This window comes from Ochotona princeps, chromosome 30 (assembly GCF_030435755.1).
Source record: "Ochotona princeps isolate mOchPri1 chromosome 30, mOchPri1.hap1, whole genome shotgun sequence".
In the NCBI taxonomy this organism is placed as follows: domain Eukaryota; kingdom Metazoa; phylum Chordata; class Mammalia; order Lagomorpha; family Ochotonidae; genus Ochotona; species Ochotona princeps.
The window spans coordinates 7,144,591-7,158,703 of record NC_080861.1 but is presented as its reverse complement, the minus strand read 5'-3'; the positions used below and the strand labels follow the sequence as shown (position 1 = coordinate 7,158,703).

Genomic DNA, 14,113 nt, shown 5'->3' with positions numbered 1-14,113 from the left:
ATTAATAATGTAATGTGCATTATCATAGTGGTAATTTTAACCAAATAGCATTCAAAAACTAAGCATATTGCCTGTTGATTTTGCATATGATACAAGGAACAGTATTCTGTTACTTTAATAGGTGTTTTAACACATGTTAAAAACTTAACTGAGAGACAGACAGCTCACGTTTTCTGGTTCATTCCCCAAATGTGCACAGTGACTGGATGTAGGCTGTATCTGAAGGCCGGGCCCAAGAATGCGATCTGGTCCTCCCATGTGTGTGAGCGGAACTCAACTTTTTGAACCGTCTCTGCCTCCCAGGGTCTTCATTGGCAGGAAGCTGGAGTCAGGATTCAGAGCTGGGAATTGGTCCTCGGGTGCTCTTCACTGCTAGGCTAAATATCTGCTCTTGGTGCTGCTGGTTGTTACTATTGCAGTAAATTACAATAAGGATTATTGCATAGTGCATTACAGTTTTTGAAATATATGCCCATACATTATTTTTTCAATCCATCTGTCAGTGGCGAAATAGGTATCATATGAAATTAACAAATAGATGTAATTTATGTTTATAGAATTCCATCTTTTTCAAAGCATTTAATTTTCTCTGAAGATAAAATACATAATTGGAATAGAAGTGAAAACATACTTTAAATTATAAGTAGGGTTAGCTGCATATCACACCTTGTTTGTATTTGTGTGTTTTCTTAATAAAATCGACTTAAAGGATTACCCAGAAGATATTATCTACTTTATATCAAATATAAACCAGATGTAATTCTAAAATACTTTAAAACTCTACTTTTGTTATGAAATATTGAAGGAGTATTTTTTTTACTTTGTATAAGATACTTGAGATTGCAGTGGTCAGTTTTTTTTAAAATAACACTTATTAATTTGATTAATCATATGAGTGCTTAGTGGCGTGTTGTCCTTGCTTTGTACATGATCCTTTTATTGTTTGTTTATGGATGGTTACGTTTGTAAAGCTTGCATAATATACAATATTTGTAGCTTCTCAGCAGGTTTTTGAAATTTTCATTGTGAAAGTTAAAGCACAGAGCTTATATAGGAGTGCTTACCTGCTGTACACTATTTTATCTCAGAATTTTCCAGTGTCAGGCAGAAATTTAAAAATGCATCTTTTCCTTGAAAGTGAATGAAATTGGCTCAAAGCTCACAGACCACAGGTTGAGGGAAATGCACAGAGAATGCCATGCCCTGTGACCTTCATTTCTTTTCTTGGGAGCGGACAGACTCTAGACCCAGGGGAAGGTTAAGATGAGACTTTCCTGCTGCTTGAAGGGCATAATGAAGACCGATTCTCAGTAGAGTACACCTGCAGAGCCAGAGTGGTTTCAGCCAAGCCAGGTGAATTCCATGTGGATTCTCACCTGTAGGAATATTTCTCTGAAGATGTTAATTGTCCATTGTCCTTTCAGTGTTATGGGAACTTCTCAAAAATCTGGATTCTAATTTCTCACGTTTAGTTTGTTGTAATATTTACCACTAATATGCACCTAAGAGAACACCTATGAATTAAGCTAAATAAAAAACTCTGTTGAGTTAAATTGGATTTCTTCCCTACTGCTTTGCTGGGAGACTTAAATTTTACCAAGAATGCCATAGTGAAAAATCCCAATGCCGTTCAGTGTGGGAGAGCAGGACAGTCATACAATCATGGAACTTACCACAGAAAGTTGCTGCACGGTAAACAATATACAAATGAGTATGTAACGTGTTAGGCAATGATGAGCGTTATATGAGAAGGAAAGCTCGATAAACATTAAACACTAAGAAAGGAGATACATATGATGTGTGGTCATAGGTGATCTCGCAAATAAAACAGCTTTTGAATCATAACCTGATGGTACTAGAGAAGAGAACCAAGTGGACCTCGAAAATGTAGACCAGAGGCAATTTTCAAGTCCTCTAGTGGCAAGAAGTTACTTAGCACATTTGGGGAATTTAACATGGTAAGTAGGACCGCAGAGCTTGTATGAAACGCAGAGAGTTCTGGGATAAGAGATCAAAACAATAGCAAGGAACAGGAGCATGCTTTACAAAGTTTTTAAAAATTTTGTTCTGAATGAATTGAGAATTTCTTGCAAGGTTTTGGGCAAAAGATAAAGAAGAGCTGAGTTGAATTTTAGTGGACCACTCTGGCTGCTGTAAAGAGACTGCAGGTGGCACGGGTGGGAACAGGGACATGTATCGGATGCAGGGAGCTGTCGCATGCCAGGCAATGACAGTGATCTGGATCAGGGCAGATCTGTATCTGTGACACACAGTAGTCTCATCCTGCAGAGCATTTCGAAGGTAGGATTGGAAATTAGCTAGTGTTTAAGATTTCATGGAATGCTTTCTGGTAGCTTACATTCTAGCAGATATCGGAATGATAAGTAGGCTACAGTGTTCTTAGCAGTCAATAGATGGATGCTCAGGGGCCTAAAATGGCCATAACTTGTGTTTTTGTGTAAGGAGTAGTCAAAGGCTTGTGTGACCAGAGCACCTCAGGAGAAAAGGGAGTAGGACCAGAGAATAAGAAATGGTTGGGCCTCTTCAAGAGGTTAACTTTCATGCTAAGTGTATTCTGAAACTGCTTGCAGCAGGGAGCAGTAACACTGGATATTGTGTGGTGCTGGATTGTAATAGGTGGATATAATAGACTGATTACAGCTGAAAGCAACCGGAAAACGCCTATTGAGTTAGGATGATTTCTGTTATGAAGGCTAAAGGTGGGGCGAATCTGGAGTTGCCAAGTCTATTATTATCAAGGGTGTAAATCCTGGTAATTGAGAGAAATGTGTTCTCAAGAAGCCCCTGACTGCAAATCACTTATCCCAACCAATCTTGCCAAGGCAATTAGACCATTATGATCGGCTTTACAAGAGTGGGAAGAAACAAAGTAGGAAGGTGTTACAAGAGTTCAGGGTGATGTGAAGACTAGGCTTGGGACCTTAGGAGCAGGGGTAAACAAACGCTTAAATAAGATGTTAACGTTCTGTTGAAGTTTCCTGTTACATACCGGAAGTAGACTGAAGTTTTATAACCTCAACTCCATGCTGCAAGATTTGCATATTGATACTGTAATGGGGGGGGGGATCTCAGTTTATGCAAAATTGTACCACATAATTCAAAAATTCAAAAAATATATATATATATATAAAAGAAACTGTGATCTGTTGTGATGGTGTTTGGAGAATCTTTGGGAGTTAATTACATCATGAGGGTAAAGCCTGCATGAATTGGATTAGTGTCTTTTCAAAGGAGATTATGAGAGAGATGATCTCAAGTGAGGATACAGCATTAAGCTGGGCACCTGAACACCAGGAACAGCATCAGAATTGAATGTTGGAAATTTGTGTAAAATACACAAGGAAGAGGCAAGGCAGCCCCAGGAAGGAAAGTGCTCCAAGGAAACTGAGTGGGGGGAAAGCATAGATGTTTTTATTTGCCGGGACCAAGTAGCGCTTCCTCGCTTCTCATCTCCCCTTAGTAATGTCCTTTGGCACTAAAGTGATGGTAGGTGTAACATCCATCCACTGCAAGGTGCATTTAAATCTTGTACATTTTTGACTGTTTAAACATAGTGACTTTAAGTTCCAGCATGACATTTTCATAATTGGTAGTTCTGCTGAGGCATCTGTGCCTTGTGCCTGAAGCCACAGCTTACTGGAGTGTTTTTCCTCATTAGACGTACACATACTCTGAGACTGTGATTAGTAAGATATATATTATCCTTGACACTGCTATGGACCTCTTAAAGTTAGTCTTCCAGAGTTTGAAAGAGCTTGCATGGTCTGGTGAGAGTGTTCCCATTATATAATAATTGATACAATGACAAAGGTATTCTCTTCAATGAGTACTAAAATTTCTTTGATTTTCCTGGCCCTACCATTTATTCAGAAGAAGGGATAAATGTAATATTCCGAAGGACTTTTAGAATGCTTGTCCCAAAGTTGGTTCGATGCTGCTAAAATCATGTCTGCTCTTCCTGGGTTTGTACTCAGGAGAGGTTTTGTTCATTTATTTTCCACAAAATGTTTGATTTGATTTAATGCTTATTAAAAAGACTGTAGTTGCTTGTTTCTTTCTCTTAGTCTGGCATCACAGGTTTACTACATTTGACCAAATTATTGTTGTTTTATCTTCAGATTTTTTTTTCATCCATCCAATGTTGTCTGTTGTATATAATCATTGGTTGTGCTAAAATCTGAGACCTGTTTAATGGTGTGGGTATTATGCATAAAAACAGGACAAGACACAGTTGGAAGCCTTCGGATGGGGCTGCATCATGTTCAAAGGCTACTGAGTGGTCAGGCAACCTTCTCACCTTAGGATCTCGGGCCAGCATTTGCTCAGAATCTAGGATCCCATGAAGGTCATTGTAGAAAGCTTTCTGATGGGAAGATGGACTCCAAGTGTTTGGTTTATTACTGTATTATGTGGTCACAATTGCCACTTTTTAATGACTGTAGCGTTTTAATATTAAAAGGTCAAATGAAACATAAAATATTAAACTACCTATCAACCAACCTGGTCAGCATGTCTTGTTATGTGTATAGTTTATGAATCTGATATTTTAATTTATAGTTAATTATTTATTCTAAGCATCTTATCCTTATCTTTAGTTTTTCAGATATTATTGAAGAAATTTAATAGAAATAGAAAGAGAATTCAAGATCTAAGAATTACAGAGCCAATAAATAAAATAATTTTCTTTTGATTGTTCTTACAAGTAGACCATGATTACACTCCTACACCTACTTGTGAAACAACACTTGAATATTATGATTGTGTGGTTGGTAAAAATGAACTAGACTTTCAGAGTTTTACCAATGGGTGATATTTAATATTGAATGACATGTATTAAGACAAATGCTTTTATATATAATTTATTTGGCATTGTAAATGCATTTATCTTGTGAGAAATAGAACCCCTGTTGTTAAATGAAGTATTCGGAAAGGTTTGGAGTAAATAAGTAATAAAACTACTGTGATACACAATCTAACAATATTAAATATTAAGACTTTCAGATGATTGATTTTAATAGTTAATTAACTTATTTAAAGTTCAGTGTAACCCTCTTACATTAAAGATTGACAGAATTTAACATTGCAGATTCTCTTTGTTTTCTGTCTTCTGCTTTTCTTTTTGTCTTCTTTCTTTTCCTCTGCTGTAATACTTCTGAGCATCAGTTTCTAGTTGGCAACTTTGTGATTTTCACCATTGCTGAATGAAAAAAAAAATTGAGGGGCTAAATCTACAGATAATTTTTCAATCACACTCTCTCTTTTTAATGAAAGGACAGTTTCTGTAAAAACAAACAAACAAACTTACAAAGCCAAATATCGTATTTCAGGTGAAACCGTGATTATGGTGAATGCATGCTGCGTATTGCACGTGCCTTTTCATGCTGGATCCTCTTTCTCATATTCAAACTCTAGCAATAGTTCATGTAAGCTGTTTTATATGTTTTTATTACAGGAGAAATCTTTATGTAAAGTAATACTACTTTGTCATTGCAGTGCTTGATTTTTGTTTATCATCAGTCAAGAATTTAAGTAAATGAGTTATGGCTACACGAGCTTCCCTGAATATGTATGTGTTCAGAATCATACAATTCAGAATACTAATTCTTTGTCTAAGTATCAGAAACAGTGATGGAATGAATATAAGCTGAAATACATATTGTATCATACGCAGAAGGAAAATATTTTTTCCAATGTTTCTATTCACATGATTCCATGTTAAATGTTATTCCTTTTATGTATTGTTTTGGCTGTTCAGTGGTAATGCTTGGAAGTCTTCATGTAGACTGCTTGTTTATCTGAAAAGTGTTATTTTGCATATTTTAATGTATTTTATAATTATCTGCTGAGTTTTAGTGCTAAACTCCCACCTTTTTGATAAACACTGTTAGCTCTTAAACCGAACTTCCTTTTATTAGGGGAAACGACTTTTATCTTAACATTTAATACTGCAGGCACCAGTCTTGTGAAACCAATAAACTCTCCTTAAGATTTTGCCTTGTATTTTAAAAAGAAGTTTCACCCTAATTTGTCAGTTCCTGTGACAAACAGGAAAGTTGTGAGACCATATTGTAAAGCCAAGCTTTGTTTTTCCAAATAATGAGTTCAAGCAAAGCAGGAAAAACAATTGTTTATAATCAACAAAACTTATGCAGGATACCTTCTTTCCATATCTTGGAAAGATATATATTGCTGTGCTTTGTGTATTTCAAGAAAAAAGGATTGCTTTTATTTCCACTAAGAGTATCTCTGAGTATCATTTTATCAATCAGAGAGATTCTAAGATAAGTATCATTTGAGGTGAACTCTAACAATTATGGACTTGCACATTCATTTTTCTAAGGGACGTATTTCTGGGACTGATGTATTTTTCTCTGTGTGTAATATTCAAGTTGAATTTTTGACTGTTACAGCCATATTTATTGGTAAAGAAGTTACTCATGATGATTAAAGTCAGTGTAGACATATTTGTTGAAAGGTCACATTCTGCTTGGTAGTAAACATTATCTCTTAATCATATGTACATAGGGGCCCAGTACAGTAGCCTAGCAGCTAAAATCCTTACCTTGCAAGCCCCAGGATCCCATATGGGTGCCTTCCTGTTCCAGTTTGCATCCAGATCCTTGCTTGTGGCCTGGGCAAGTAGTTGAGGCCAGCCCAAAGCCTTGGGACCCTACACCTGCGTGAGAGATCTGCAAGAAGCTCCTGGTTCCTGACTTTGGATTGGCTCAGCTCTGGCCTTTGCTGCCACTTCGGGAGTGAACCATTGGATGGAAGATCTTCCTCTCTGTCTCTCCTCCTCTCTGTAAATCAGACTTTCCAATAATAATAAAATAAATATTAAAATCATGTATAGATATATGAAATAAAAATTATGCTCAGTGAAGTAAGTCAATCCCCAAAGGACAAATACCATATGTTCTCTGATATAATGCAGCTTTCATGCAAATTGTAACATCAGTAACCATTTCCATACTTACTTGCTACCGCCGTTGTGTTTTAATGTTTTTGTTTTTATTTTCATTTCTTCCAAATAGTTTCTTTTATCAATTTATTCAATGACTCAGATCACACAGTATCATCATTTTACCTAGGAAGCTTTTGTGTTTTCTTTTTCATTTCTTCGCCGATACATTGGTTATTCAGTAGCATGTTGTTTAACTCCATGGTGTTATAAATTTTTTCTTTTAACTTCATTGAATTTGTTTCATGGCTTCTTGTGTGAGGGAAAGTATAATGATGGTGTAATAGAGACTGTCATATCCTGATGTGAGGATACAATGCAATATGCATCCCTACTTCCAAATCAATGATGGACTCCAAAAGAACCTGTTGAATATATCTTAACAATAGAATGCTGGACTGTCTGGCATTGTCTGTACCAGCAAGGTCAGGACACACTTAAATAACAGACTGATGGACTTATGACTGCTTAGGAAGGACTATACTATTGTAATAATATGGGGAAAATCAGTTGAGGGGTTGGGAATTTGGTTGGGAAGGGGGTACGGAAATACTAGACCCTATGTCATTATAGCATAAAAATCAATAATAATAATAAAATTAAAAAATATATAGATAGACGGACTGCCAATTGAGCAATTATTTTTCCTAAACATTCATTTGTTTGAAAGGCAGTGTGACAGAGAGAAAGAGATCCTTCATACAGCAGCATTTCATGCCAGTGGTGGGGCTGGGCTGAAGCAGAAGCTGGAAGCTACTTAGGCAATAGTAGCTGGACTGCTGGCTGCTGCTTTCCCAGGGAGCTAGACTGATAAAACAGGTGGGATATGAATCAGTCCGCCTCACAGGTTCCCCGTGTCACAAGTGATGGCCTGTCATGTTCCAGCACAGCACCAGACCCTCAAATAGAGAACATCTTAAGAAAATCCGTGCTCATTTAAGAGCAACATTTTATTGTGATTTTATAAGGTAAACACAACAATAGTAATCAACATAATAATGTTTTTCTTAATATATTATAAAAAGTTAAAATAGTGCTTTTTATTTAAAACAAAATAACAAAACCCAAAACTAATTTTTTAGTAAGTTCTTTTTGATTTAGGTTATGACCCGTAATAAGGAAAACTAATACTATTAACACCTTTTTATTCAGAAGCTTGCTTGATAATAATTTATTACTAGTCAGCAGGTTTATTTTATTTCATTATAAAACATTCCGATGTTTCAGTTCCAACTTATAGAAATAATGCTTTAAGATCTGGTAATTCCTGATAGAAAGAGCAGCCATGGATTGGTGTATTAGGTTAATTCCGTGGCCTTGTTATTCAGCAGTACTATTGGCTTCTCCAATTTTGACTATCTAAAGACTGAATTCACTGAATGACTTCTTGATTCTTAATTAAATCTCTTTCAGCACGTTGAATGAACAGCATTTTGTTTTCAGGTATTTCATCTTAGTTGTACAAAGATTAATGAATTTAAATTTTTCCTTTCAAAATAATCTTTGACATGAGGTTGCTTGTCACTTGCTTAGTTTCTCTAAAGTTTGAAATACATCTATTGTATATATTTTGTACATAAGGTATATAGCAGTGGTAATAAACTAGATTACATAATAAACTAACTAAATTATAAAACATGACTTAAAATTAAATTTGAGGGAAGTCTACCAATTAACTTGTAATATACATTTTTAAGTATTCCCTTTCATATTTTTAAGATTATAAATGTGTATAAGAGAATAAGGATCTTATATTAAAATGGTTGCCTGCAAGCTAAATACAATTTTGAAACATGTTTCATGTGTTCCTCATTTTTTCTGTTGTACATTTGATTCGCCAGCATTTACAGATAAACTGATTTAATGTAAAACTCTGGATTTCCAGTTTGTCTTCAAAGCTGAAGCAGAATAAAGGATGCTCCAGTTACCCGCAGGCTCTGTCCTCAGAGGATCCTCTTGGTCAACTGAGACCTGCTGGTTTCATTGCCTGAGTTACTGAGAACTAAATGTTCGGGAAGAGACAGAATGTAGCTGCAAAGGCTGGATTCAAATTCTGTCTTCAACGTTTGTACATTGTGTGACTGTAGGCAAATTAATTTGTCTTGCTATAGCTCAGTTTTCTCTAAGGATGAAGAAAATAATCATTTGATGTAATAATATACAGAAACATTTAGAGTATCTAACTTTTATTCACTGCTTTTAAATTTCATACAGTTGATAGTCCTTTTTATCTGACCACAGTAGGTGTTTGAATTTGATAATCATCACCATTTTGTAATAAAGGACTTTATTTCTTCATCTCTTCATTTGTTTGTTCAACGTAATTTTATCAGTTTCTGTTTTATACTTCTGCTGATCATTTTTCTCTTCGCCACATTGCTTCCCCAGATTTTTTTCTAGGCACTCTGTGTGTGTTTATTCATTTGCACATGTAGTTAACAAAAACAGCTGTGTAGATTGACTGATATGGAGTTTATGGCTTTAGGAATTTTTACATGTTTGTTAAAAGCAAATGTTTTCTGTTTTCCTGAATTTCATTCATCTCTTGTTTTTTTACCCATGAGTCTACAGGGGCAGGACTTCAAATTTGACTGTGATTGTGGTTGGGTAGCTGGATTGGATTCTGGTAAATCGTAGGACAGTGTTCCTTGATGTTTTACAAGGTTACAGTTTTAATAAGAAAATAGATGGGATACATTTTGTGCATTTTGTGTTGGATGTATGGGTATCTCTGGAACCTTGATTCCATAGATGAAAACCATATCCTATACAAGTAGATCCATATTTTGGGTAGACCTGCCCCTCCACTTACCTGTTCTCATTTCTTCTTCTCATATGCCCCTTGCTCTTAAAATAGTAGGTTACGGTATCTATATTCTTTTGTATGAAAATGGGTGAATCTGGTTTGTGTTTTGTAAGACTTCTTATTTAGGAAGATAAATTCATTCTTATGAAAACAAAATGTGTAAAGCTTAGTGTCTCCTTGGAAAAACTAGTTTGTTTTTTAAAGTCTGGATTTGGAGTAATTTATAGAAATTACTGTTAAGAGAGAAACCTTCAAAATACTAAAATAAAAATATAATGGTAGTTTCTGTAATTTTGTCATTGTAGCTGTCACACCAGATGCAGAAATAAAATATTGAGGTATTGATGCTCTTGAATACATAAATACAAAAATTTGATGAAGTCACAAAAATACCGTGCGAGTTCAAGGTTGACAACCTTTGAGGAAAACACATGTTTTATATAACAAAGATTTAAATTTTTAAAAAGACTTATTTTATTAATTTGAAAGACAGAGTTACAGTGAGGAACAGAGATCTTTGATCCATTGTTCACTTCCCAAAAGGTCAAGACTGGGCAAGGCCAAAGCCTGGAGATTCATGAGGGTCTCCCATGTGGATTCAAGAGCCAAGCACTTGCACTGCCTTCCATTGCTTTTCCAGGCCCGTTAGCAGTGAGCTGGACCAGAAGCAGAGCAACTGGAGCACAGCCTGGCCCATTTAGGAAGCTGGCTTTGCAGGCAGTGGCGGTGTGTCATGCCTTCAGAAGTTGTCAGCCAACTGGGAAACCCAGACAGAGTTCCTGCCTTCTGGCTTTGGTCTGGCTAGCTCTGGCTGCTGCTGGCATTTAAAGCCAATAGAGGATCTCACTCTCATTCTGCCTTTCAAATAAATACAAATAAATAAATAAAAACAACAAACTTTTATCTTAAGACAAATAAGAAACAGATTCTGTTCAAAGATATTGATTGTCAGCCTGTTCATAGAATTGAACAACTAAAACTATCCTAATTGCTTGCGAATAAGCCATCGGTTCTGGAAATTGTGATAACTTATGTGTCTGTTTACTGGCTGGAAAATGCTGCTTTGGGTGCCTGAGACCCGTGGTGAATGCCTTGCTCCAAGTCCTGGGGTTGGATCCAGATTCCAAGTTTGTGCAAGTGGAGACTCTGGGAGACAACGGTTGACAGCTCAGTTAGTTGTGCCCCTGTGGCTCCCTGGAGGCCTCTCCTTCATTCCCAATGTTTTAGCTTCAGCCTGGCTGGGTTCTGGATAGTATGGCCTTTGTGAAGTGAACTGGTGGATGTGAGCTTGCTAGTTGTTTGTTTCTTTTATAATCACCATCTTTGTGCCTTTACAATAAAAGAACATTTAAAGGAATTTGGAAAAGCATCACATGGAATGCCAGGGATTTATTAGAAATGGCAATATAGTCATATTTCTTTTTTAAATTAGTAGGGAAAGCATTCATGATAAAGTATATAATCAGCATGTTCAATATGATAAATTAAAATAAAAATGTAAATTTGTAGATCGTCAGAATATAGATAGGAAGAGTATGTCCTGAAATGTTAAAAGTTAAATTTGTGGTTAATACAATTTGTAGTCATTTAATTTTGCTGTATTTTCTGTATTTTAAAAATTTCTGTCGTGAAGGTTTATTGTTTTTATCAGTATAACAAAAGTATAACTGTGACAATATTTCTTTAATTTCAGCACTTTTTTGTATGAAAGTTTGTTGAAAATAAATTTGATTCAGAACTAAGATCAAGGTTATAAACTTTAGATTGTAGGAGTAATTGTTGAAATGGAAATTTTCATCCCACCTTTTTTGCTTCCTTGCATAAGTCTGCCAACGTGTAGTAACAGTCCCTGGAGCCTGTGAAACACTTGTTAATGTTTATAATGCTCATTTAATCATCTTGTCTTGTATTTATCCCCAGTCATAGCAGAATGGAAAATCATTTCTCTCTTAATTTTTTCACCTTTATAGGTAGTAACTTCTGGTGACATTGTCCAGTTGCCAACATGTATCATTCCTTATCTGAAACTAGACATCCCTTGCAAGCCGAAGAACAGGAAGTGGGCATTGATCCCTTGTCAGGTTACTCCAAGTCTGGAGGTGAGTCTTCCCTGCTTCAGCTGCCTGAGTGCGGGTAGAGCGGGCGTGAGAGTGCCAGTGAGTTCAAACTATTTTCTGGGTGACTTTCTTCCTGAAGCCCGACTGGGCAACTCCAACAGCATTTCCTTGGTTTTGTATACAACACTCTTGACATTCATACCATAAAAGTCCCAAAGCTTTGGGCTATCCTGCACTGCCTTCCCAGGCTGCAAGCAGGGAGCCAGATGGCAAGTGGAACAGCCGGGACAAGAACCAGTGCCCATATGGGATGTTGGCTCGTAAGGTGGAATATTAACCAATTGAGCCATCACATGAGGGTAGCGTGGATATTTCTTTACAATATGTTTGTGTCTTTGTACATCTTTAATACCTTTTCATTATAAAAGTTCAATTGATTTTTAATGAAAATAGCAAAGTTTATTTATTTCTGTGATTTTATTAAGTAAGGATTCTGAAACAATGCTGATTCCAGACTTTTATGTAAGTATAGTGTCTGTTTCAGTTTTTTTTATTATCTTCGTGATAAGCATGATACCTTTCCTAGGGTACTTTTTGTTAAATGGTGCCCGACAGATGTCCTCAATATTAATCAGTGAAACTGTCATCAAAAACTGCTATAATTGTGTTTTCAGGTTAAGATGTCTTTGTGTTACAAATATAGAAAACATTATCAACTAAATGTTTTTAAGCTAATTGTTTTATATGCTTCAGAGCATTGTTGTTTTTAAGTTCATATTTTTTCCTCTGGTATTTCATTAAATGCCTTTTTTTTTCTTTTTTTTTCCCCCTTAAACCTGGTTAAGAACTATTTTAAATTAATTTTAGCATTCATTGTTTCCAGGAATGAGTAGTTACCTTTACTGAAAAGACATTTCGTTTATATCCCAGCCCAACATTTCTGTGACATACTAAGTTATTAGGTCTGAATTGATGTTTAAAAGTGCCATTAATTCATTTACCCCAAATGTTCATTAACAATGTAAATGTATGCTGATGTTCTATGAGACAAGGAAGTGACTAATGACTCTTCCAACTAACAACACTTAAAATGAATAGAAACTTTAGATAGCTAATCTTGAAGTAATCAAGACCCTCATTCAGCTTGGCATCTCTGTATGCTCTAAAACAGCTGTCAACTGTTAAAAATATACACAAAACACACACACGCACACACACGCACACCCCCCCACACATCCACATGCAAAAAAGAAAGATATGTAAATATCTAGTATTCTAAAACCTTCAAGGTTACTAGGTTACTAACCATAGTGGGTTTTGTGCATTGTATATTTGAACATATAAAACATCTATTTCATCTTCTTTAATTACCATTTTGTAGAAAAATATGTGTTGCATTTTAATAGGGTTGTCATATTTCCTTAAAGACTCATCACCTTTCATTTGTTTGTTTCTTTTAATATGTGCCTTCCCTGGGGTTTCTTCAAGTTGGGATCTTTTTACACATTTCTGTCAAAATCATTAGAAAGTTCATGGATACTGGATGGCTTAAATTCCAGAAAAATGTTGGACTTATATAGCTAGTTCCCAGAGTAAATATCATTTGTCTTTTTATAAAACTCCTGTTTTGTATTTCATTAGTAAAGAAATCTTTCATTTCTAAAATATGATTTTTAATGTTTACAAACAGTACTGACTTAATGTGATTTTTAGGATTTTTAAATTTAATATAAATAGAATAGGAATGGAGAGTTCCTATTTTCATGAGTAATTGAGGAAAATAGATAAGGAAAGTAAAATGTATATCAGATATGAATACATAATCTTAGAGGATATTTTCCTTTTGAGTGTTTAAACTGTTTTTTGTTAGTAGAGAAACCTCTGTTGCTCAAGTGTATACACGATGGTTATAGGCAATATTTAAATCTGAATATTTCAGTTTCACCCATAGACATATACATTTTTGTACTCCGTATATTAGTTTTCAGAAATCATTGTGAACCTGTAATTGTTGTCAGTTTTGGAGAAGCTTATTTCAGTAAGCGTAATGATTTCCAGTTGCATCCATTTTGTTGCAAAAGACAGGATTTCATTCCTTTTGGGGGGGCAGAGGAAGGGTTGAGCTTTTTTCCATAGTGTATATTTACCACAATTTCTTTATCCGGTCATCAGTTGATGTACATCTGTGTTGATTCTATGTCGACTTTGGTGTGTTGAGTGGCTATAAGCACATGTGTGCAGAAAACAGTTTGATAGACTGCTTTCATT

General features: G+C 35.6%; 1 protein-coding gene across 2 annotated transcripts in view; it reads left to right on the top strand.

Moving 5' to 3' along the window:
* TBC1D5 (TBC1 domain family member 5) overlaps positions 1 to 14,113 on the top strand; it is a 273,887-nt gene that overhangs the window by 32,442 nt on the left and 227,332 nt on the right. For both annotated transcript variants that reach the window (XM_058657229.1, XM_058657228.1), the window contains exon 2: positions 11,759 to 11,887. In XM_058657229.1, the coding sequence (XP_058513212.1) occupies positions 11,794 to 11,887 (94 nt within the window). In that variant the 5' untranslated portion in view covers positions 11,759 to 11,793. The remainder of the gene's footprint in view (positions 1 to 11,758; positions 11,888 to 14,113) is intronic.